We start from the raw sequence: 24,573 nt of genomic DNA, 5'->3' as shown, positions 1-24,573 counted from the left end.
TGTCAGGATCCAGCATTGTAGTGGTGGATGGTATGCTGAGTGACTGAAGAGGTACCAGCCTTTTCAAGGGTGTATGTGGGCCCCACCAGGCCAGGAAAATGGCCTGACCCCTTGGAGACCCGCCAAAGTTTTTTTTGAAAATGTTTGGAAATTGGCCTCCCAAGCAGGGTTGGTATGGGGAGCTGGGCAACCCCCACCCTACAGGCAAGTGGACGCTGGAATTTCCAGCAGACCTAAGCAAGCGGGCACCAGGGATGCGACCAAAGTGGCAGGATCAGCACTGGAGGTCACCTTTAGTCATGATCCAGACATTACTGCCATGATCATGACTCAAGGAATTTGAGGACCATAATGTTTCAGTGATTTGAAATATAGTCAAGCTTAAGATTTTTGTTGTATGGAAAGGGCCCTATGATAACCCTGTAATAAACTATTACAGTTAGTATTGTACAAAGAGGCAGTAACATCTGGAACAAAAGAACTTGCATTTATAGTACCCTTCACGATTTCAGGACATTCCAAAGCGCTTTACAGCCAATTAAGTACTTTTGAAGTGTAGTCACTGTTGTAACCGTTGACACAAAGGTAGGTAGGAAAGTAAGTTGTGAAGAGGACATAAGGAGTCTGCAAAGAGATAGGTTAAGTGAATGGGCAAAAATTTGGCAGATGGAGTATAATGTGGGAAAATGTGAACTTGTCCACTTTGGCAGGAGGACTAGTAAAACAGTATATTATTTAAATGGAGAGATATTGCAGAACTCTGAGTTACAAAGGGATCTGGGTGTCCTAGTACATGAATCACAAAAAGTTAGTATGCAGGTACAGCAAGTGATTAGGAAGGCAAATGGAATGTTGTCATTTATTGCAAGGGGAATGGAATATAAAAGTAGAGATGTTTCGCTACAGTTGTACAAGGCATTAGTGAGACCACATCTAGAATACCGTGTGCAGTTTTGGTCTCCTTGTTTAATAGAGGACATAATTGCTTTGGAGGCGGTTCAGAGACGGTTCACGCGACTGATTTCTGGGATGAGGGGTTATCTTATGAGAAAAGGTTGTACAAGTTGGGCCTGTATACACTGAAGTTTAGAAGAATGAGAGGTGATCTTATTAAAACATATAAGATCCTGAAGAGACTAAAAGGGATAGAGGATGTTTCCCCTTGTGGGAGAGACTAGAACTAGGGGCCACAGTTTAAAAATAAGGGGTCTCCCATTTAAGACAGAGATGAGGAGAAATTTTTTCTCTCAGAGGGTTGTGAGTCTGTGGAACTCCCTTCCCCAGAGACCGGTGGGGCAGGGTCATTGAATATTTTTAGGGCTAAGTTAGATAGATTTCTGATTAACAAGGGAGACAAAGGTTATAGTAGGTAGACGGGAAAGTAGGGTTGAGATCACAATCAGATCAGCCATGATCTTATCAAATGGCAGAGCAGGCTCGAGGGGCCAAATGGCCTACTCCTGCTCTTAATTCGTATGTTCGTATGTAATGCAGGAAACACAGCAGCTGATTTGCACACAGCAATGAGATAATGACCAGATAAGGTTTGTTGATCTCATCTGAAAGCCAACATTTCTGACAGTGCAGCATTCTCTCAGTGCTGCACTGAATTGTCAGCCTAGAATACATGCTCACATCTCTGGAGTGGGACTTGAACCTTGACACCCTTCTGATTCAGAGGTGAAGATGCTACCACTGAGCCAGGCTGATTCCTTCACTCTGGCATGTAAAGTCTACTCTATTACAAAATATAACTACTGATATCTTTGTCAGTACAGATATTTTTTGAAGATGTGACTCACTGGATTAGAAATCCTGCATTTATCTCATTCATATGTAGCATTTGTGTTATGTATTTTTGTAATAAAGTGGGATAACCTTGGGGAAGTAATTGTATCAACAAAGTGAACAGTTCAAGAGATTTTTAAGCAGCTGTTAGGACGTGTGTAGGGGGAGAAAGGGGGGAGGGAGGTGCTGTGACTTACGCACAGAACAAAGCACCTAATAAGAAACAGGACGTTGTATTCCAGTGAGATTTGAGGAAATCAGCAGTGACTGTCATTCACCAATGAACTACTACCATGTAATCTGAGGATCTTTCCTTATATGGGCTGTGGTTACATGGGGTGATGGGGTACCTGCAGACAGTTGTATCCAATCAGAGAGCAGGAAGTGTTACATCACTGAATGCTGATGACTCTGGAGGGAGCTGATTGAACAATGTAGAGAGAAATTATGCTTCTATAAGGAAGGATCCCTGTTGTTTTCATGGACTAGGCTGAAATTAGAAACTGCAGACGTTTGGTATCAAATTTTAAACCCTGTCATACTATGCCAAGGATAGAATGTAAGGAATACTTTGGTTTTGTTTAAAAACTAAATTCTACAATTATTCAATCTGTATTAAAGTAATGTAATGCAAAGATGGGCTTTTGTAAGAGCCAAAAAAAACGTACTGCATGGGAACGGTGCAACTGCTTAAATATTGATCGTTTCATGTTTATTCAGTAATGCTGCTGTTCATGTTGGAGGAGCACGTTTTTGTAAAACTTTAAAATTGTATGGGAAATGTAGAAAAGGGATTAAAGTCTGGTAATAGTCATATCTTTGAATGAAACGGCACCATGTTGTAGGATGTTTCTAGTGATCTGAGGCCTAATGTCTGCAGTTCCTTTAATATCCTTGCGACTGAAGATTGTGCAGTTTTGAAATTGAGAATGATTTTTAATGTCAATTATCATGCAATAACATAAATAAGCTGGGTAACGTGTTATTAGTACTATATTGTTCTGTGGTTACTGAAATGTCCTCAGTTTAGCTTTCTACTATATTAATAGTATTTTTGATTCAATATCTTTTCACAGCCAAATGTGATCAAGACATGCCTAGGAATTGATTTAATACAATGCTAAAAGTTGAGATGGGTGTCAACTACAAACGCTTGATATTTTTTGCTAACTGTGGTGAAGAATTGAAATTATACCAATAGTTGGATCAGAACTGCTGTATAATTTTGAAAACATAGCTGATCATTTTCTACTTTATTAATAAAGGCAAAGTAAATCAATGTGAATAATTACATGTTTGCTATACTTTCTCTCAAATTATGCTGCAGTAAATAAATGTTTACTTTGCAAATTGCTATCTTTAGTATAGTATGATACAGCACAGAAGGAGGCCATTTGGCCCATCGAGCCTGTGCCGGCTCTTCGAAAGGACTACCTAGTTGGTCTCACTCCCCTGCTCTTTCCCCATAGCCCTGTAAATTTTTTCCCGTCAAGTATTTATCCAGATTCCTTTTGAAAGTTATTAAATCTGCTTCCACCACCCTTTCAGGCAGTGTTTTCCAGATCATAACAATTTTCTATGTTAAAAAAAATGTTTCCTCATGTCGCCTCTGGTTCTTTTGCCAATCACCTTTATATCTGTGTCCTCTGGTTACTGACCCTTTTGCTACTGGAAATAGTGTAAATAAGGAGCTACTATCAAAATTATTCATAATTTTGAACACCTGTATCAAATCTCCTCTTAACCTTACCAATCATATCTATGCCTGCAGGTCTACAATTGATAAACTATTATAATAAGTGTTTCCTGAGTGCTCTACAAATGCTAATTTTTGAGAGGACCTAACACCATCCCAATCTCCCTGCCAGGCAGAATCATCATTCTTAGTAAATGTCCTATTCAGAGCGATCAGTCAAGATACCCCAAATGGTCTTTGCTGACTGAGAAAGCCATTCAGCCAGGTTTAGCTGGGAATGCAAGAAACATGGAATTTTTAGTCTTAGTGCTCCAATTGTTAGTCTTCGTGCTTGTGGATAGTCCTAGGTACAGGCCAGGGATTGGCGAAGCCTGTTGGGGAATTGACCAAGAGAAAAGGAGTAGAATAACCAGGAAGAAATTGTTACACAGAGCTAGGGAGCTTCCTGTTATCTGGCACTTGGATGCAGCAAAGTCCACGATTTAGGACTTCATTTAGGTGGCTCTCAGCTCAGGTTTGAAATTACATGACTTTTTTAATTGTAATTATGCAACAGTACAGGATTGGGTTTGTAATTTAAGGATACAGAGCCACACAATACAAAACATACCATTTTTTTGTGGATATTTATTTTCTTTTTCCATCCCTATCTTTTCCACTCTCCCAGGCAATTAGTCTAGAGGGTAACTTGGACAGATGCTTCCCAATCACTGCCAGTTCTTTGTTACCTAGCTGCTGGGTGTATGAGAGTAACCCAGGGTGATGGTGGGGGAAGAGAGAGGATGCAGTGTTTTGCCACTCTGCAATGCCTTGCAAATGGGATTTTCTATCTTTATAGGCATTTCTCTTGGTTCTCTTTACTTTATAATACTGTGTGGAGTCTATGTTTGTGCTCCGTGCATCACCACTATAGCAAACGAGATCCATCCATCCATGTTACTAGAAGTTGCCATAGTACCAAAATTGGACACTGGATTGATTTACTGAAATGTTTCTGATCCTGCTTTGTTCTCTAATATAACTATTCTGGCTCCTTCATTATTGGAAATTCTTGTACAAACATAGAAATTACAGCACTGAAGGAGGCCATTCAGCCCATTGTATACGTGCCAGTGCTTGCTCTTCAATTGCAGCTACCTACTTTAATCCCATTTCCCTCCATCATCAACAACAACTTGCATTTATTTAGTGCCTTTAACATAGTAAAACGTCCCAAGGTGCTTCACAGGAGCAATTATCAAACAAAATTTGACACCAAGCCACATAAGGAGATATTAGGACAGGTGACCAAAAGCTTGGTCAATGAGGTAGGTTTTAAGGAGCGTCTTAAAGGAGGAGAGAGGCAGAGAGATTTAGGAATTCCAGAGTTTAGGGCCTACGCAGCTGAAGGCACAGCTGCCACTGGTTGAGCGATTTTAAAATCAGGGATGCGCAAGAGGCAAAAATTGGAGGCACACAGAGATCTCGGAGGGTTGTAAGGCTGGAGGAGGTTACAGAGATGGGGAGGGGCAAGGCCATGGAGCGATTTGAAAAACAAGGATTAGAATTTTAAAATTGAGATGTTCCCAATGCCCAGCAGTCAAGGTAGGTCAGCAAAAAAAGGGGTGATATCCTTTTATATTCTTATCCAAGTCCCATTTTCAATGACTTTACAGTATCTTCCTTGATAGGCACTGATGGTAAAGCATTCTCTTTTTAAAAAAAAATCTTCCAACTTCCCCCTTCGCTCTTTTAGTGATAATCCTCAGTTTATCCCTCTTTGTTGCCGATTTGCTAAACAGTGGGAACAATCTTTCATTGTTTACCCTCTCAAATCCTTTTGTAAATTTGACAGCCTCTGTCAGACCTCCCCTTAACCTTCTCTGAGAGTGGAAAAAATAAATAACACTTTGTGTTAACCTGTCTTCTATTTGCAGATGTTGACAGACGAGCTGTTATTTCCATCATCCACTTTTTCTTTTTATCTCTACAAATGGACTAAACTGGCCGATAATTTCATTCTGATTTATAATTATGTATGATCAAATAACCAATTTGGCTGCTGTGAGAAAAATAAGGCATTTCTGTCTAGTCTTAGCTTAGAATAGGTCACTTTTAACTCGGTCACAAGACTAGGGGGGAGGGAGGACAGGATTTTCTGCTCAATCTTCATTGGTTCTGTGGCCATTTTAGGGCAGTGGGGGCACAAAATTGGGCAAGGACCCAGATCACAGACCATTTTTTTTCACCCCATCACTTCTGCCAGACACTGGAAGCCCACGCCCAGGTATGGGTGGGCGTATTTAAATGATGGTGTGATATCTAAAGCCACATTTTCCATCATTACTGCTTACTGCTTCAGTAACGCTGGTCGTTAGGAATGCATGTTGTACTGCCAAACAAAAAATAACATCAGTGGATGCAGGGACTGCTCATGCACCATTCCTATAGCTCCTGTACTGATTTATTCAGCGAAGGCTACGACTGATCGTTCTTCTGTGGAACAGCCCGACCCTTTAAGCCGCTGCCGGATTCCAGCTGCAGCAGCCATTTCCTTGGTACGTTTCCTGGTGGAAATCCGACCGGGAGAGTGCAGGAATTATCCCTAATTAACTCGACTCTGGAAAATTCATCGGGATTGTGACCGACCGATGACAGGCAAGGCAGACAGCAAGCCGCTCTGCTACTTTAATGTAGGCAATTGTGCCCGGGAGGAAAATCAATCCTTAGGAATTTAAACAAAATAGATAGAATTGTGCCTGCAGCCTGCGGCTTGATCCAAATATTGCAAGTATTTGTCGGCTGTCTCTCGAGCTTGACAGGAGTTGCCAAGCCACATCCTTTGAAACAATAAAGTATTCATTGGTACAGTTATGTTTATGACTTGGCATTTTAAAAATAGATCAATTTTAAGTTTGCACGGCTGCTTTGGTCTCAAGAAGGGTGCAGTGGCTAATCGGGACAAAAATCGGATACTCATTAACAATGATGATTATAGATAAAAATTAGCATTACTGATTCATTCTGGCATTTCGATTAATTTCAGAAACCGATATTTGCGATTCACCCAGTTCCGATTTATGAGAACGCCAATGTAAAATGTCCATTAACCTAATTTCTGTGCCCGTCGGTCATGAACTGTATTTGCCTTTAATTCTGCGAGGATGTCCCAAGGTGCCTCGCAAAGTGGGTTGTCCCTAATCGGCAGTCGGTGGAAGTGTTCGAGGCGCGGGAGTGAGTGCGGGGTAGGTTGGGTTTTTTGTTTGCTGATGAGAGCGGTGGCGGGGTGAAGGGAACAGAGTGGGGCTGAAACTCGACCACCGCTGCAGTGAAGGGCTGTGAGCAGGGACACCGGGCTGGACGAGGGGGCGAGTGAAACTCTGCAGACAGATTGTGAAATGAATGTACTGGAAGACAGGCGAGGTTTTATGGGACAGGAGCGATAGGATGAACGGAGAGAATGTGAACTGCAGAGTTCCAGTAATAACACCGCTCCGTATTTTCTTTTCACTCATCGTATTGAAAATTTCAAAGCACTTCCTGAGTCAGTTCTCTTGAACGGCATCCTAGACTTCCTGCTATTGATTTTAGCAGTTGTGACTCGTCTTGTTTGTGCCATGTTTGTGAGTTAACATTTGACATTTTCTTTTCATCAGCTGCAGTCTTGTGCGATTCAGATATGTCCTTCAACAATGCTGAGCTGGCAGTCGGAGTCATAGATTATCAGCACTCAGGCAGCCCACTTCCTGGTGACCTGCCCCTCTGTGATGAACCAGTTGAATCCTCAATAAGGTATGGGATCAGCAATTTCATATTCCAGTTGCAATGCTTCACAATCCCCAAGTAATGTTCAAATCCGTACTACATAGAATTGGTCCGCGATTTAATTGCAATTTATGCCTTCATACTCTTGTAATGGTGCAAATCAGCTAAATACCCTGTGAATATCCGACTGCGTTATTTTCAGCTATCCATTTATCAAACGGGGCTAGAAAAATGAGGATCCAAGTAGTATGCATTATATTGTGCAAAGGAGCAGGTGCAATACGTGCGAGAACAAAATCCTGGCAAAGCTAGTGCCCACAATGGCATTTCTCCAACATCAATAGGATTTTGAATTTATTCCAAGCTCCATGATGTTTGGAAAGTGCCTTGAAACTGCCCAGAATGGCTATTGGGAAATCGCTCATGTTTCTTTTTTACATTCTTTGTTCTTCAGCTGGACCGACCCCTTAACAAAGCAGAAAGGTGCTGATCAAAAATTCCTGCACCCTCCACAGGGGAAAACACCCCAGTTGTGCTGAAATGGTTTGGATGCCCACCCAAAATGTGTAAATTCACCAAGCCCCCCGCCCCCCCCGCCAACCAGGATTTCTGACAGTTAACATGGGCCCAGTCACCAGGCATATGTTCTGCCCGACCAACTTCTGGCAGCCCACATGGAATTTTGGGGCTCTGATTTTTAGGTCCTGACATTGTGACTGTATTAAAGGCACCACTACTGAGGTAAAATTAGACAAAATGCTTAATTTTTACCACACCACTCTTTTCCCCCCCCCCCCCTTTTTGAATTCAATACATGAGTGCCGTTGATGATGATCAAATCTGCATTAATTCCTGGCGTGATAGGGTATCGGCGTTCCCATTTTGGAAAACCACATGATGTTGGATAACGCCATTTGTATTCTTGCAAAAGCATTATTCCATCACAGCAAATACATGTTTTTGTCATGAGTGTACTGTAGTTACATAAGAGGATTGTGGTTAGAATATACAGTAAATACCGTCCTGTGTGTGTGTATATATATATATATATATATATATGGCTATAGTCTTTGCAATGCCGAGACTATGCTTAAACATTGTTTATTCAGCTATTGAAAAAGAATCTCTCGTGGTAGTAGCTTGTAATATCGGTGAATGACTGGGTGCTCCTATCCAAGATCACTTACTTGACTTGGTACTGCACCAATGATTCTGTCTGTCTGATGTGTTGATGTGGACTGTCAAAGCTCGAGAATAATTGAGACAAGTTAGTAGAGACATATTTTCATCCTTCAATAACATTTTCTACCTCAAACTGATCAGATCACTTATTTGGGCTTCATTTTTCAGGTTAAGTCAATTAATGTGTGCTTATAGAACTGTAATTGGGAATGAACCTTGCTAAAATAGCCGACTAAGCCAAGAAATACCCTACCTGTCTCTTAGTCTGGGGTAGGACGAACAAGCATTGGAATCAACCTTTTATCTGGTCATGTTTCTGTTCCTCCCACCCATCCAGTGACTTAAATACAATACTTCAGCCATATCATTAGAAACATAGAAAATAGAAGCAGGAGTAGGCAATTCAGCCCTTTGAGCCTGCTCTGCCATTCATTATGATCATGACTGATCCTCTATCTCAATACCATATTCCTGCTGTCTCCCCATAGCCCTTGATGCTTTTGTGTGTAGAAATCTATCTATCTCCTTCTTAAATATATTCAGTGACTTGGCCTCCCACAGCCTTCTGTGATAGAGAATTCCACAGGTTCATCACCCTCTAAGTGAAGAAATTTCTCCTCATCTCAGTCGTAAATGTCCTACCCCGTATCCTGAGACTGTGACCCCTCGTTCTGGACACCCCCCAGCCAGGGGAAACATCCTCCCTGCATTCAGTCTGTCTAGCCCTGTCAGAATTTTATACGTTTCAATGAGATCCCCTCTCATTCTTCTAAACTCAAGAGAATACAGGCTGAGTTGACCCAATCTGTCCTCATACAACAGTCCTGCCATCCCAGGGATCAGTCTGGTGAACCTTTGCTGCACTCCCTCTGTGGCAAGTATATCCTTTCTTGGGTAAGGACACCAAAACTGCACACAATACTCCAGGTGTGGTCTCACCAAGGCCCTGTATAACTGCAGTAAGACATCCTTGCTCCTGTACTCAAATGCTCTTGCAATGAAGACCTACATACCATTTGCCTTCCTAACTGCTTGCTGTACCTGCATGTTTGCTTTCAGTGACTGATGTACAAGGACACCCAGGTCCCTTTGCACATCAACATTTCTCAATCTATCACCATTTAAATAATACTCTGCCTTTCTGGTTTTCCTTCCGAAGTGGATAACTTCACATTTATCCACGTTATACTGCATCTGCCACTCACGCAACTTGTCTAAATCGCCTTGAAGCCTCTTTGCATCCTCCTCACAACTCACAATCCCGCCTAGTTTTGTCTCGTCAGCAAACTTGGAAATATTACATTTGGTTCCCTCATCCAAATCATTGATATATATTGTGAATAGCTGGGGCCCAAGCACTGATCCCTGCGGTACCCCATTAGTCACCGCCGGCCACCCCGAAAAAGACCCATTTATTCCTACCCTCTGTTTCCTGTCTGTTAACCAATTTTCAATCCATGCCAGTTTATTACCCCCAATCCCATGTGCTTTAATTTTGCACACTAACCTCTTATGTGGGATTTTATCAAAAACCTTCTGAAAATCCAAATAAAGCACATCCACTGGTTCCCCTTTATCTATTCTACCAGTTACAACCTCAAAAAACTCCAGTAGGTTTGTCAAACACGATTTCCCTTTCATAAATCCATGTTGACTTTTGTCTAATTCCTTTGATATCTTCCAAGTGTCCTGTTATCACATCCTTTATAATAGACTCTTGCATTTTCCCTACTACTGATGTTAGGCTAACCGGTCTGTAGTTCCCTGTTTTCTCTCCTTCCTTTTTTAAATAGTGAGGTTACATTTACCACCCTCCAATCTGCAGGAACTGTTCCATAATCTATAGAATTTTGGAAGATGACAACCAATGCATCCACTATTTCCATGGCTACCTCTTTTAATACTCTGGGATGCAGATTATCAGGCCCTGGGGATTCATCGGCTTTCAGTCCCATTAATTTCTCCAGCACTTTTTTTACTAATACTAATTTTCTTTAATTCTCCTTCTCACTAAACCCTTGGTTCCCTAGCATTTCTGGGAAGTTATTTGTGTCCTTTTCTGTGAAGACAAAACCAAAGTACCTGTTTTTTTCATTCGTTCATGGGATGTGGGCGTCGCTGGCGAGGCCGGCATTTATTGCCCATCCCTAATTGCTCTGCCATTTCCTGGATCCCCATTATAAATTCTCCCGTTTCTGACTGTAAGGGACCTACATTTGTCTTCACTAATCTTTTTCTTTTTACACACTTGTAGAAGCTTTTACAATCTGCTTTTATGTTTCTTGCAAGTTTACTCATTCTCTTATTTTTCCCCTCTTAATCAATTTCTAGGTCCTTTTTTTTGCTGAATTCTAAACTCCCAATCCTCAGGCTTGCTACTTTTTCTGGCAACTTTATATGACTCCTCTTTGGATCTAATACTATCCTTAATTTCTTTTGTTAGCCATGGTTGGGCTGCTTTTCCTTTTTTGTGTTTTTGGGCCAGAAAGGAATGTATAACTGTTGCAATTAGCCATTGCCTATCCACCATCATGCCTTTTAATGAAGCTCCCCAATCTATCATAGCCACTCACTATTCATACCATCGTAGTTTCCTTTGTTTAAATTTAGGACCCTAGTTACAGATTGGACTGCTTCACTTTCCATCTTAATGAAGAATTCTATCGTGTTATTTTTTAGCCTTCTCTGCCAAACCTGTCTTGCTCAGTTGGGTTAATATATGTTGAAGATATGTTTGATGTGTTTCTCTCAAGCTGACTGAAAATGGTGATCTTGTCAATGTATGCTTGAGTGTAATCTCCAATGCTTATCCAAAACTCTGCTGCCCGAATCCTAACTCGCACCAAATCCCGTTCACCCGTCACTCCTGTGCTCGCTGACTTACATTGGCTCCCGGTCCAGGAACGCCTTGATTTTAAAATTCTCATCCTTGTTTTCAAATCCCTCCATGGCCTTGCCCCACCCTATCTCTGTAACCTCCTCCAGCCCTACAACCCTCCAAGATCTCTGCGCTGCTCCAATTCTTGCCTCTTGTGCATCCCCGATTTTAATTGTTCCACCATTGGCAGCCGTGCCTTCAGCTGCCTAGACCCTAAGCTCTGAAATTCCCTCCCTGAACCTCTCCGCCTCTCTACCACGCTCTCCTCCTTTTACGATGCTCCTTAAAACCTACCTGTTTGTCCTAATATCTCCTTATGTGGCTTGGTGTCAGATTTTATTTGATAACAGTCCTATGAAGTGCCTAGGGACGTTTTAGTGTTAAAGACGCTATATAAGTTGTTGTTGTTGTTAGATCTAGTGTAGTCAGATATTTGGTATTACCTACTTCCCAAGAGTCTGTTCCGTGCAAAATAAAGGGTAAGTACCATCCTTTGCTAGGCCATTTAGCTTCTGGTAATTTACACTGAACCATTTAGGATTGTCCTCCTTAGTGACCAACTGCACCTGCAGTGCCCACAGGCTGTGACACAGCTGCATTACTCCCAGGTCCAGCATCTCCTGTACTTCCTTAGCTATGTGTTCCCTCGCACTTTGTGGCATGGGGTATTATTGATGCACCTGATTTGAATTCCCCATGTTTACCACAGGTACAAGCTGCTTTGCGTAGCCTGGTTTCCCAAGAGAAGTGAGCAAAAACCTAGCATCAGTTTCCTAGCTGCTATTCCTGTGTGGGATATAACTGAGCTGATATAGGGATCTTGTCTACCGAAGAGCTTGTTTTACTCTCAGACAGGAGATCTCTAACTTTGCCAAACTCTCCTTCCCTGGGGTGGCGACAGTGTACAGGACCATTTTCTCATGGGTGAAGTAGGTTTTTAACACATTCATATGGTAGATCTGCTAATTAAGTGGCCAATTGGGAATCCCAAGTGGATAATCTTGCGTCACTATGTTTTTCTACCACATAGTGTGGACCCACCCAGTGAGCTTGCTCTTAATTGGCACCAGAACCAGTGTTCACCTACCTGATGCTCCTGCTGCCAAGCATACCAGCTTTTCTGCCGCCCTATTCAAGTTAGGCTAACCTAGTTAGGTTATCTCTCAATCCAAGTACATATTCTACTAAGTTTCTGTCCTCGTCAATGGTCTTCACTGACCCTGCCCCTCTGATTAGCATTTACGGACCATACACTTAGCGCCCATAAAGCAATCCAACGGTGCACCTACAGATTCTTAAGGTACCTCCCTTTTAAGCAGACAAAAAAAAGTATGGTCATGTTTTATCCTCGGGGGTTCTGCTCCATTTATGAGCATAACATATGAATTAGTGTGCCATTAAAACGCTCTCCCAGCTTGTTCGTCTGTGGATGGTGCAGGGCAGACTGAATTTTTATTTGGCACTGTTAAAACAATTGAGTGACTTAAGTCATAAAACTAGGCCCCAAAGTTCCAACTGTTAGGGCATAAATCCAGTGGACCTATTGGTGGAGGGGATGTTGGAATTTGAGACTTAAACAGGATCCATCAGTTTTATGTCTCATTTATGTTCTGCCTTAAATTTGGCTGGAAGTGAGGAAGGGTGTAGAGATGCACTTGCTAAAATGCATTTGCTTTGCAAATGATGGGTTTAGGCATCAGCAGTACTAAAGTTCATCATTTATGTCCCAAATCTGGCAATCAAACTCCTGTCATTATAAAGCAGGAGTAATTTAGAACAATCAAGGAAGGCTGTGCTGGGATCTTAAAGTTGAATTGCTGTGTTTCACTATGCTGTTAGATGGAGGCTCATAACTTTGGTTTGGTCTTTTGTCGAATTTTCTTTTGCACTTTATTTTTGAGGTAAATTTGGAAGACTCCCTTGAGACTGTTTCTTGTTAGCAGAATTTCCCTCAAGTGCAGAGGAAAGCTGAAAAATGTTTTTCCTCATGGGGATTCCTCTTAACATTTATTCATTGAATGAGGAGGCAGAACAGACAACCCGGTAGCCAGGCTCATAAAGTAGCACCGAATGATATTTAGACCTCCCCCCCCCCCCCCCCCCCCCCCAAACCACACACATACCCAACCATCAAGGTTTAAAGTCCCAGGAGATCATTCCCCAATATATCCATGGAGTTATGTGTCAGGAGACCTCTCTATGCTGTGGGACATGTGCAGAAGTTCTTGGAGCTGTCACTCGAGGACATTCTGAATTGTAGAGAAGCCCTCTCTGATAATGCCACAAAGAAAAGCATTAGACCCTGCCACCATACCTTACATCTGGCACACATCTTCAGAGTCTATGCAGTGCCTTCACATGGTTCTGATGCTCTGCAAGCATTTGTTTTTTTCAAGCTAGGACCTTTGAGGTCATCGTCTGACTGCTCAACATCCTGGGTCTGACATCTTGTAAGCTTCCGTTCGGGTACATCATGCTGCATTCCAATACCTTATCCTCTGGCTTCCTTGTGAGGTATGAATCACCCTATGTCAATTCTTCATCTACATTGTCTGTACCACGACCAGTTCACCTATGTGGGCTGGTGAGTGAAACCGTGAGTGAAGGTTCTGACATTGGTTCCTTCTCATGTTCTGCAGCATCTTTCTTGCTTCCAACTTCTGTGGAGATAAGAATGAGAAATGTAATGAGTTTTCTGCTGTTCACTTTTTCCTTCTTGTGAGGCTCATTTAAAGATCTCCTCGGAGCATGAGCCTCAAAAAAAAAAGGGAAAGCATTTCAGATCTTTGACCATTAGTACTTAGTCGGTACAAACCATCTGTGGGTGCAGGCTCACCTATGTATCCATCCCCAACAGCATTAGCTGAGTGAGTTCCTAGGATTTGCAATGCCTCCTCTTAATGTCCCTCTACCTGTAGTCTGTCCTTCTTGGGAATTGTATGCATAAGAATGTTTCTTCTTGTCATTCCTAGATTGTTTTCAGAATTCTCATCACTTCTCTTGTGGAATCTCCACAGAAATAGAGGCTTGAATGGGCATTCATGCATTGCAGGATGCTGTATCCATTTAATTGAAGTCTCCCATGTGCAGGTATCGCAAGATCATTTAATGCATGGGGTTGATACCCTTACATTTGTGAATGTACTTTTAGGGTAAACATAAATCTATACCAGTAATTCTCCTGAGGGTTCTCGCGATCTCCTGCCATAACTTTGGCAGAAACCCTGGAGAGAGAGCGTAAATGCCTATTTACGTTGTTTCTTCAGAGTTTCTACTAAAGGTATGGCAGGAGATAGGGCAGTTCCCCACAGGAAATTCTACCCTCACTGAAATGTACAAAATATACATTTAAAGGCAGCTTGCAGCCCAACACATTATCTTTGCTGACCTTGTGGGTCATTAAACCTCATCCTGCGTTAGAAAGGGGTTCTGTGGTTTAGGGAGTTGTAACTCACTATCAGTTTCACTTCTTTCCACATGTTCTTGGTTGCTGTACTGTTAAGTCTCTTGTCGCCTACTCTCACTATTCCATCCTCCCCTTTCTGTACTTAATTTCAGCTTCAAGAAAATTTCTGCCACACTGAGAGAACTTTCAGGCGCTCTCTTCCTGGTTCCTCTTTGATTCATGTCTTCTACGTGAAGACATGAATCCTAGCAGTACTCCGCAACATGCAAAGGTCCAGTGGGATGGCGTGGGAGCAGATGAATCTTCTCTCCCACGTCAGGGGGGTGACCATAGGAGTTCCCGGTCTCCCCAAGTATTCCTCCATTTGCAGCAGAATTGGTGTGAGTTCCGTTCAGGGCCCAGTAAAGGCTCAAACTCAATAAGGCAAAAGTAATCAATTCTGACCCTCAGCTCCCTTTTTTTTGTTCAGCCCAGGAAAGGCCTTTATTGTCCCTCAAGTGTAGCAGTTGTGGGTCACTGACTTGCTGGCAGATTGGGGTGGGTGTCTCTGATACACTTGTGCAGGTGGCCAACCATAACTATCTTTATGACCCAATCCCCTTGATTAGGAATGGGTTCTGTCCATGGGCACGTGGGTGTCCTGCTCTGCTACTCTTCAACTGGTGGAAACAAGACCCCAGAGATTCTGGGCCTTTGTCTTCATTTTTCTGAGCTCTTGTAGTATCATTTTATTCTTTGTTAAAACCATTGGTCTAAGTTCTTCAGCTTGTTAGCCTATTTGAGATATTCTGTCTTACCACTGTCACATTTTGGGGTCTTTTCTGCCCTCCTGAATAGATATTATTACAGCTTCCGTATTTGAAACTACTCACACTTGTGCGTTCTAGCTCCCTAGGGCATTGAGAGTATCTTCACTGCCTCTCATATCTGGGTAAGTTTTGATAGTAGGCCAGGATAATGATCAAATAATCTTTCACTAGATTTCTTTATCTGTTGGATACATCCTGTCCATCCACAGGATTCTTCTTGTCTTCTGATAATTGGCAGAATATCACAATACCAGACCTCATTTTAGGATTTGTCTACCAAACAGTTGTAATGAACAATAGATGAACAAGTGACTAAATAACAGTATTATAATGCATACCTTTACAGTAGATGTTAGGCTATGCTAACTCCTCAAAACATGGAAAATAATAACTGGCTCGCAATCTAAACTAATCAATCTATAATTAATGTTTTTATACATGTTGTTTTTCTTTGAAACTACAGACTGACTCTCTCCAACTTGATGGTTCAAGCTAATTGAACAGTTGTCAGGGCTTTATAGATTTCAATAACTGTCAAAAGGAGCTGTTAATTATACAGATAACTGAACAAATCCATACAGTTGCTTGTATTTGCATTGTACAGCTTAGCTCTGTCATCAAGCCAACAGCCTCCGAGACTAGGTGACCGAGGTTCTCGCAATTCCCTATTTTCCAATCTCATTTCTCTCCCATCTCCTGTTTGTGTGCAGCCTGCAGCCCATTAAAATCAAATTTCCCACTCTGGGGAGCTAAAATGATTGATGGGATATCTTATTTATGGGTCATGGATTTTATTCAGATTTTTTTGGCTGGAAATTAGGGCAGATATATAATATATACATACATACACAAGCTTATTAAGGATGACAATTCAGAGAGATAGGATTGGAGAGCACTGACTAGTAAAACCAATCGGCCAGTTAAACAGAATGTTTTCAGAAAAATAGACTAACTGTAGATGCTATTTCACCATAATTTGAAAGGATGTGTACTTACTTTATTTTCATATGTTTCAACATAATACGTACTCCAATTTCATTTCTTTGCTTATCAGTTACAGTGCACAGACCTCTGGTGATGAATTAAGGCTGAGTAATAACTCTGTGCAAGAGACATGTGTTAATGACTTGGAGTCTGCAGTTGGTGTACTTGATGAAATGACAGCATTACCAAAAAAGGAAGAAGTACCAGAGACAAGAAATGGTAGGTGTTCTCCTACTTTGGGGTGCTGCAGTGACTAATGTGGCATTTTATACCTTGTTAAAATATGTTTAGTGTAGTGTTATTTACTGCATTGCCTTCCTGAGTTTACCAGAGAAACCTTTCACTAGGTGATGAAAATGATGTATTATTACTACAATACTTTGATTTAATCTGAGTGTCTTGGAATTTCATTTCTTGTTTTAGTCCACAACAATTGTATTTCCTAAACCAACTAGGGAAACTTTTCCCTACTACTTTCAGTACGTTGAATCATACTATCATGTGATTTCTCTTTCTGCGCACCTAGGCTTGACTGTTTCTCCCTCCCCTTCAACCTGGCAATTTTATTTAGAGAAGCTACTTGATGACTGTTTTGGGAACTGTCATACTTGGCTCATTGGTAACACTTCTGCCTCTGAGTCAGAAGGTTGTGTAAGCTGCACAGCAAGACTTGAGCATATAGCCTGGGCTGAATTTTATAGTATTGACGAAGTTCTACATTATTAGTCATCTTTCGGATGAGATGTTAAACTGAGGTCTCATCCAGACATAAGATTTTTTGAAGAAGAAGAGCAGGGAGTTCTCCCGGTGTCCTGGCCAACATTTCCCTCAACCAACATTATCAAAACAGACTGGCGTGGAGTTTCTGCATGATTTCTGCCCATGATATCAGCGTTATTTGGACGCAATCGAATGAAATAGCGCTAAAGATCATGGAATTTTAAATGTAAGTGAGTTGCACCCATGACCGCTTTTTCCTGGCGTATCTGATGGTTCAGAAGTCTACTCGCACAAAGCTGGCCACGCCCCCAGATCGGAATGGCGAGTTTCCACCGATTGCGCCCATTCAGGGGTGTTCATCACATTGCAGCCTGAATCTCGGGCACACACACCCGTGCTCCCATTAATCCAGTGTTAATCAACTATACCTGCAGTGACCAGCAGTCAGTTGAGGCCTGAACCAGATCTGTTTCTCCTGCAGCTGCTGCAATTAAATTTAAATTCAGTCAATTACAGCAGAGCAGGGCACCTGTGGCTTCAATTGACTACTGATCACAGGTCTTATGTACCAAGGGCAGATCAAAGCAGTCAATTGAAGCCAATTTAAAAAGTAAGACTAAGAGCATTAAATCAGTCGGTTGAAGAATGGCTTGTTTCCTGGCAACCCCACTCCTCGTTGTGATGCTGGAGGATGTCCTGTTCGATTGGTCAATCAATTATGCTGCTTAATTGCACTGATTCAGGGGAGATTTTACGTTTGGGGTTATGCTAATGAGTTTGCGCGGAAACTTGAACGTAACTTCACCTCTGCAAAACCGGCGCTGTGTCCAGCGCATTTTGCCGATTGCACTCCTAGCGGAAACTCCACGCCAGAATCTGGTTATTCGCCCCATTATTGTTTATAGGACCTTGACGCATGCGAATTGGCTGTAATATTTGCCTACGTAATAAATTACTACACTTCAAAAGTAATTGATTAACTTTGAAGTGCTTTGGGATGTCGTGAGGACATGCAAGGTGCTTTATAAATGTAAATTCTTTCTCTGTTTCTTTTGTTGTCATCAGCCAAAAGGTTGCATTGTTTCTGTAACCATGACAAATGTTTGAGTTCAGTAAGGCAAGGGATGTCTGCACTGGGAACCAGAGTATTCCCAGTGTCAGCAGCTAGTATTCCCAGGCCATGAAAAGCATAATTAGATTCTGAATAAAGTTCCTTGCACTTTGCCCCAAAAATGTACTTTAACTAAACCTCAAGATCAGGCTAATGCATCAAAATGACATTTTTTCCTTCTCAGTTTACACCAGCCAAAAGGTTATATTGTTTCCATAGGCATGGAAAATATTGACTTTAAATAGAAGAAATTGGGCTGTTGTCTTTTGAGATCAGAAATATGATTCCTTCATAACCTGACCGTTTATCAGTTCTCAACAAGGAAACTGGTAACTGTTAAGAATGAGTGCAGTGAAGATTCATAAAAGTAAATTTTTCTCTTCACTGTGCCTGGGCGATTGAGGAAAAAGTTGTGGAGAACTGTTATGTCAGGTCTCCACCCCCATTGTTCGGGATTTCCTGGGGCTTCCATTTGAATTGCAAGTTTCTAATTTTAGTCCCACTCTCCTCCTTACTGGCAACAGCCTGGAGCACAGCTGCAGGCTGTTTACTGCGCAAGGTGAAGCCAGCGGCTGACGTGCATTGAGGTCATGCACATATCTCAGGGCAGGAAAAACGCAGGGAGCCGCTTCCTCACAGGTGCCCATAATAGGAAAATCTACCCCTGCATCTTCACTGTTTTCAGCTTGAGTTAACATTAAATGTATACGCTCAATGATCAGTATGGAGAGCTGTTACTGAGTTATGAGGTGGCCCATATTGATTTTATAGAAACAAATTGCCAGGTACACATACAAGAATTCATTTTAAGCTCAACTTGAGAGGCGAGAAGGGCAGGTTGGAAACATTGAAGAATTCTTGTTTGATGGAGTTGCAAGTCATTTATGATTTTTGCTTGGGTGAGGATGGACAATTTGGATTGTAGGCAGGTTTACAGTTTTGGGACAGATGTTGGTTTTGATTGCCATCTCCTTCCTGCTTTTAATTTGTAGGGGGGAAAATAAGTTCCCCATCCTCTTCATGAACACAAAGATCTTTAACCTGTTTGACCTGGGCTTGAATCATACTCCGACAGATGCCTGTTGTCTGTGATGGTTCCATATGAAATAAGGTTGGGTAGACATAATCCAATTCCAAGAGAGTTTGGGCCTAAAGCACAATCTGCTCCTAAATTGGCATTAGCCTGGCAAATTGGCATTAGCCTGGAATTTTCAAGCAAAGAAGCTACAGGATAAATGTTGTGGAAATGGAAAATGTCATTTTGATGCATTAGTCTGAGTATAAGATTTATCATCACTGCCATGGCAAACTTTCTGTTGGTGAGGTGCTTTGCCTTTGCCAGTCAACCAAGATTGGGAACTCAGTGGTCATACAAAGTTGAGGGCGACTATTCAGCCTTCAGCTCACCCTTCCATAGAAAGCTATGCTCCCACTGTCAAAGCATCCAACTGCCTCCTGATTCCAGAGTTTTTGCTTCCACTACGCTAACAGAAAGATCATTCCAGGTATTAAATACTCTTTGTATGAAAAATTACTTTCTGCCATCAGTCTTAAACTTGCCTTTTAATATTGTTTATAGCCTGCAGTCATGGCTTAACTTGAACTAGTGCTCCTGATTAATATGACTGGTGTAAGGGAGTCACAAGAGCAAATCCACCATTCTATAGCGCTGTACGCTGGTACTCAAAGTGCTGCCTTCCGTGTCAGCTAAAGTTTAATCGGTCATTGTATTTGACACTTGATGTAATGTAATGTTGAAATCCGTTCACAATGTTCAGAAAATGAATTTACATTGATGGGTGAAGACCAGAGTTAACTCTTGGCGCAAATGCTCCAGCATAATTTAATAACTGGTACAGATCGAACTTAGTGATTTATGGCTGATAGGAACAAAATAGTACCACTAACATGTCTTTGCTCTGATCTTCTATAGAAGATGTGCTTCAGCAAGTCACACAGAGTTTAGGATCTCCTGGCTTAAAACTGTACACCACAAAGAAAGATAATGAGATCAAACTGAGAATGAATGACCCGGATTCTCCGAAACAGCCACCAATTACTGTGCACCAGATGTTCATGGAGACTGTTGAAAAGTATGCCGACTATATGGCACTTGCATCAAAGCAAGGTGACCAATGGAAGAAGATAACATTTAAGCAGTACTACAATGAATGTAGAAATGCTGCAAAAAGCTTTCTGAAGGTAGGTGGAAATACTTCTTTGTGCATTTATAAAACACCGGCAGTTCCAGAGTTCATTATACTGTAGGTCAGCTAATTAGACTGCTTTTTAATTGTACAAAAATGTAATTGCAAAATCTAACCTGACTCATGAACACAGCAGTTAAATAATCCTACCTAATAAAAAGGAACGGTAATAGCACATAAATTTGACTTTGGGCCTAATCGTCATAATTCAGGGGAGCCCGCTGCAGCTTGCCGATCAGGGCCTAACTGATTTTGGCCGAGACCCACAGATAGGTCTGGGGGGGGGGGAGGGGCAGAGGTGATTGGGACGGGAGCGAGCCAGCAGCAGCAGTCTGCAGTTGTTTTGTGGAGCCAGGAGGAGCACTCCTGCTCCTTACGACTCCTCACGCAACAAAATTTTGTGAAGTGTTGGGGCCTTTTTTTTTTGAGCAACCTCTCATGGTCCCTGTAAAGACCACAGATTAGACAGATCAAGGCCCAGAAATACTAGCCGCAGCTTGCACATTGGACTAGTCAGAACTTGCAATCAAATTTAGGAGTCCGGGTCTGAAATGGTCGCAGTGAGGCCTACGCTCATTTTAGGCGCATGGTAGGGCTGCCCAATAAAAGGCCCTGACCAATTTAACAGTGGCCCGACCACCCTTGCAGATCGGGCGCGGGTTCTGCCCTTCTGATTTGGTTATCGTTTGACATTTATGTTACCGTTCTCAGCCCCTTAACAGAACTCTGCCTGAGATGCCCATCTCTGGATGTTTGAATTTCTGGATGTTGGTTGCGATTGGCTTTCCGCACACCACGGCCAGAAAGTAGTGTGTAGGACCTCCCTGTTCCCATTTTAATTTACAAATGAAGCTCTCGCCTGCTTCAGGCAGGAGTTTCCACTAGCCACCCCAAACCAAAAGCTAATTTCTGCCCAATTCAGCACTCCGATACCACCTATTTACACCTGTTGCTGGTATGTAACAGAGACACAAACCTGCTCCAATTAATAAATGATGTGTTAGGTAGCGTAACTGCTTTAAAATAAAAATAACTTATCATTGTGCAAATTATTAACAAAATGCTTCAGGAAAGATATGATTTGTGTGTTTTATGGGCTGTAATTGTTCATTTGATAGCTGCTTCATTTGCCATAATGTCTGGATGTCATTGTAAAGACTGTCTTTAACATTTTTACTTGCAGCTTGGACTCGAGCGTTTCCATGGTGTTGGAATCCTTGGCTTCAATTCTCCAGAGTGGTTCATTGCAGATATCGGAGCAATCCTGGCAGGGTAAGACTCAAATTATTGATTAGATTGTATTGGTAGAAATTGCAGTATTTCATGAGTATGATATAGTTAATGTGGAAAATGGAGCATTTTTCCAATTTGCTCCCCTTTCGTACCAAAGGCACCAAATCCAAAATAAAAACAGAAATTGCTGGAAATACTCAGCAGGTCAGGCAGCATCTGTGGTGAGAGAAACAGAGTTAATGTTTCAGGTCGATGACCTTTCGTTGGAACTGGAAGAAGTAACAGTTTAACAGTTCCTCAGCAACTGCCTCCGGCTCTGACTTATTCCACGTGGATTCCAACTTAAATTCCACCCTTCATGTTTTGGAACCACCCATGATTACGGATATCTCCATGGTATTCAGCGCTTCTCGAACCACTGCTCTTGCCATTTCCTGAGATCCACGCGCCGCCACATCATGCACACTCTCGGCCTTTCTCTAGCACCACCCACTCTCACTTCATTTCAGAGTTGACCTGGTCACAGTTCCATTTCGTCCTTCGCCTCATCCGGCATCTTAACAAAAAACGTTTTTTTTCCATTCCGGTGTCAAGGACTGCGAGCTTCAACAACTCTTAGATACCAACGTCCCTCCTGACCCTTCTTCCCCATCACGTTCCTCTGACCCCCCCCCCCCCCCCCCCAATCCCTCCTTTCAATCTCACCCTTTGTCGTGTTTTCGCTATCCCCTCTGGCCTTCCTTTCTTTGACCCCTGAATGATCAGTCCTCAGCAAAAGCCTCAGCTTCATTTCTTTACATCCCCATCTCAATGAATTTCGAGCTCAACACGATGCTAAGCTTTTCTTCCGTCGCCTCCACACCCACTCCTTTGGCCGGGAGTCCCCCCCACTTGCACAGGGGACCCTTTTTCCTGTCTTCAGAATTCTCGTCGCTCCTGTCCCTCTGGCCTCTTACCCTCTCTTGATCTTTTCATTGGGAATTTCCTGCATGACGTTGGCCGTCTCAATTTCTCTACTCCCCTCACTCACTCTAATCTACCTCGTTCTGAACTTGCAGCAATCCGTTCTCTTAGGTCCAGCCCTAACATTGCCATTAAACCTGCTGACAAGGGCGGCGCTGCTGTTGTATGGCACACAAACCTCCACCTTGCGGAGGCTGAACACTCCCCCACCCCTGACCATCACCCCACCGCCGAACATCAAGTCATTTTTTCGCAGACCATCACTGACCTCATTTCCTCTGGAGATCACCCCCCCCCCCCCCCCCCACCAACGGCCTCGAACCTCATAGTCCCCCAACCCCACACAGCTCGCTACTACCCTGGTAGATCCATTGTTTCAGCCTGTTCTTGCCCCATGAAACCTATTTTTTCCTATCTCTATTCTATTTTCTCTTCCAATCTACATCCGCGACATTTCTGATGCCCTCCGCCATTTTAGCAGTTTCCAGTTTCCCGTCCCTAACCGTCTACTTTTCACCATGGGTGTCCAGTCCCTCTACACCTTCATCCCCCACCACGACTGCCTGTGGGCCCTCCGCTTCTTCTTTGAACTGAGGTCCAACTAGACCCCATCCACCACTACCCTCCTCCGCATGGCCAGACTTGTTCTTGAATTGAACAACTTCTTTTTTGACTCCTCACTTCCTACAAATAAAAGGTGTCGCTGGGGACCTGTATGGGTCGCAGCTACGCCGGTCTTTTTGTGGGATACGTGGAACATTTTCTTCCAGTCCTACTCGGGTCCCCTCCCTCACCTTTTTCCGGTACATTGATGACTGTATCAGTGCCGTTTCCTGCTCTCGCCCCGAACTGGAAAATTCATCAACTTTGCTGACAATTTCCACCCCTTCCCTCGCCTTCACATGGTCCATCTCCGACTCTTCCCTTCCTCAACTTCTCTATCTCCATTTCTGGAGATCGGCTGTCGACCAATATCTTCTATAAGCCCACCGACTCCCACAGCTACCTTGATTATGCTTCCTTTCACCCCGCTTCCTGTAAGGACTCTATTCCATTCTCCAAGTTTCTCCATCTCTGTTGCATCTGTTCCAACAATGCCACCTTCCAGTGCTTCCAATAGGTCTTCCTTTTTACTCAACTGAGGATTCCCTTCCACTGTGATAGGGCCCTTGACCGTGTCCGTCCCACTTCCCGCACTTCTGCCCTCACCCCTTCCCCTCCCTCCCAGAACCACGAAAGGGTCCCCCTTGTCCTTACCTTCCACCCCATCCTCTGCTATCTCCAGCGCGATGCCACCACCAAACACATCTTCTCCCTCCCCTCCCCTTTCAGCATTCCAAAGGGACTGTTCCCTCCGCGACACCCTGGTCTACTCTTCCTTCACTCCCAACACCTGCTGCCCTTCCCAAAGAACCTTTCTGTGCAAGCACTGGAGATGCAACACCTGTCCTTTCACCTGCTCCCTTCCCACTGTCCAGGACCCCAAACACTCCTTCCAGGTGAAACAGCGATTTACTTGTACTTCTTTCAATTTAGTAATACGGTATTCGCTGCTCATGATGCAGTCTCCTCTACAATGGGGAGACCGCAATGCAGATTGGGTGATCACTTTGCTGAACACCACCGTTCAGTCTGCAAGCATGACCCTGAGCTTCCGATCGCTTGCTATTTTAATTCTTCGTCCCACTCCCATTCTGACTTCTCTGTCCTTGGCCTCTTACGCTGTTCTATTGAAACTCGAGGAACAGCACCTCATCTATCAATTAGGCACTTTGCAACCTTCCGGACTCAACATTGTTTTCAATAACTTCAGATCGTAACTACTGCCCTCATTGTTTCGAACAGCAGGTGC

At 42.8% G+C, this 24,573-nt stretch overlaps 1 protein-coding gene across 3 annotated transcripts in view; it reads left to right on the top strand.

Annotated features, from left to right (window-relative positions):
- The first annotated feature begins 2,210 nt into the window (after nt 1–2,210).
- acsbg2 (acyl-CoA synthetase bubblegum family member 2) overlaps nt 2,211–24,573 on the top strand; it is a 51,526-nt gene continuing 29,163 nt past the window's right edge. The window contains exons 1-5 of one of the 3 annotated variants that reach the window (XM_067968229.1): nt 2,211–2,347; nt 7,120–7,255; nt 16,558–16,706; nt 20,252–20,520; nt 21,709–21,797. In XM_067968229.1, coding sequence (XP_067824330.1) covers nt 2,332–2,347; nt 7,120–7,255; nt 16,558–16,706; nt 20,252–20,520; nt 21,709–21,797 — 659 coding nt within the window. In that variant the 5' untranslated portion in view covers nt 2,211–2,331. Of the gene's footprint in view, nt 2,348–6,624; nt 6,709–6,739; nt 6,944–7,119; nt 7,256–16,557; nt 16,707–20,251; nt 20,521–21,708; nt 21,798–24,573 lie in introns of those variants that run through there. The other 2 variants (XM_067968231.1, XM_067968230.1) reach the window with 2 other exon arrangements.

This window comes from Heptranchias perlo, chromosome 29 (assembly GCF_035084215.1).
Source record: "Heptranchias perlo isolate sHepPer1 chromosome 29, sHepPer1.hap1, whole genome shotgun sequence".
Taxonomy (NCBI): Eukaryota; Metazoa; Chordata; class Chondrichthyes; order Hexanchiformes; family Hexanchidae; genus Heptranchias; species Heptranchias perlo.
Note: the sequence above shows the minus strand (reverse complement) of the source record. Positions and strands in the feature narration are given on the sequence as shown.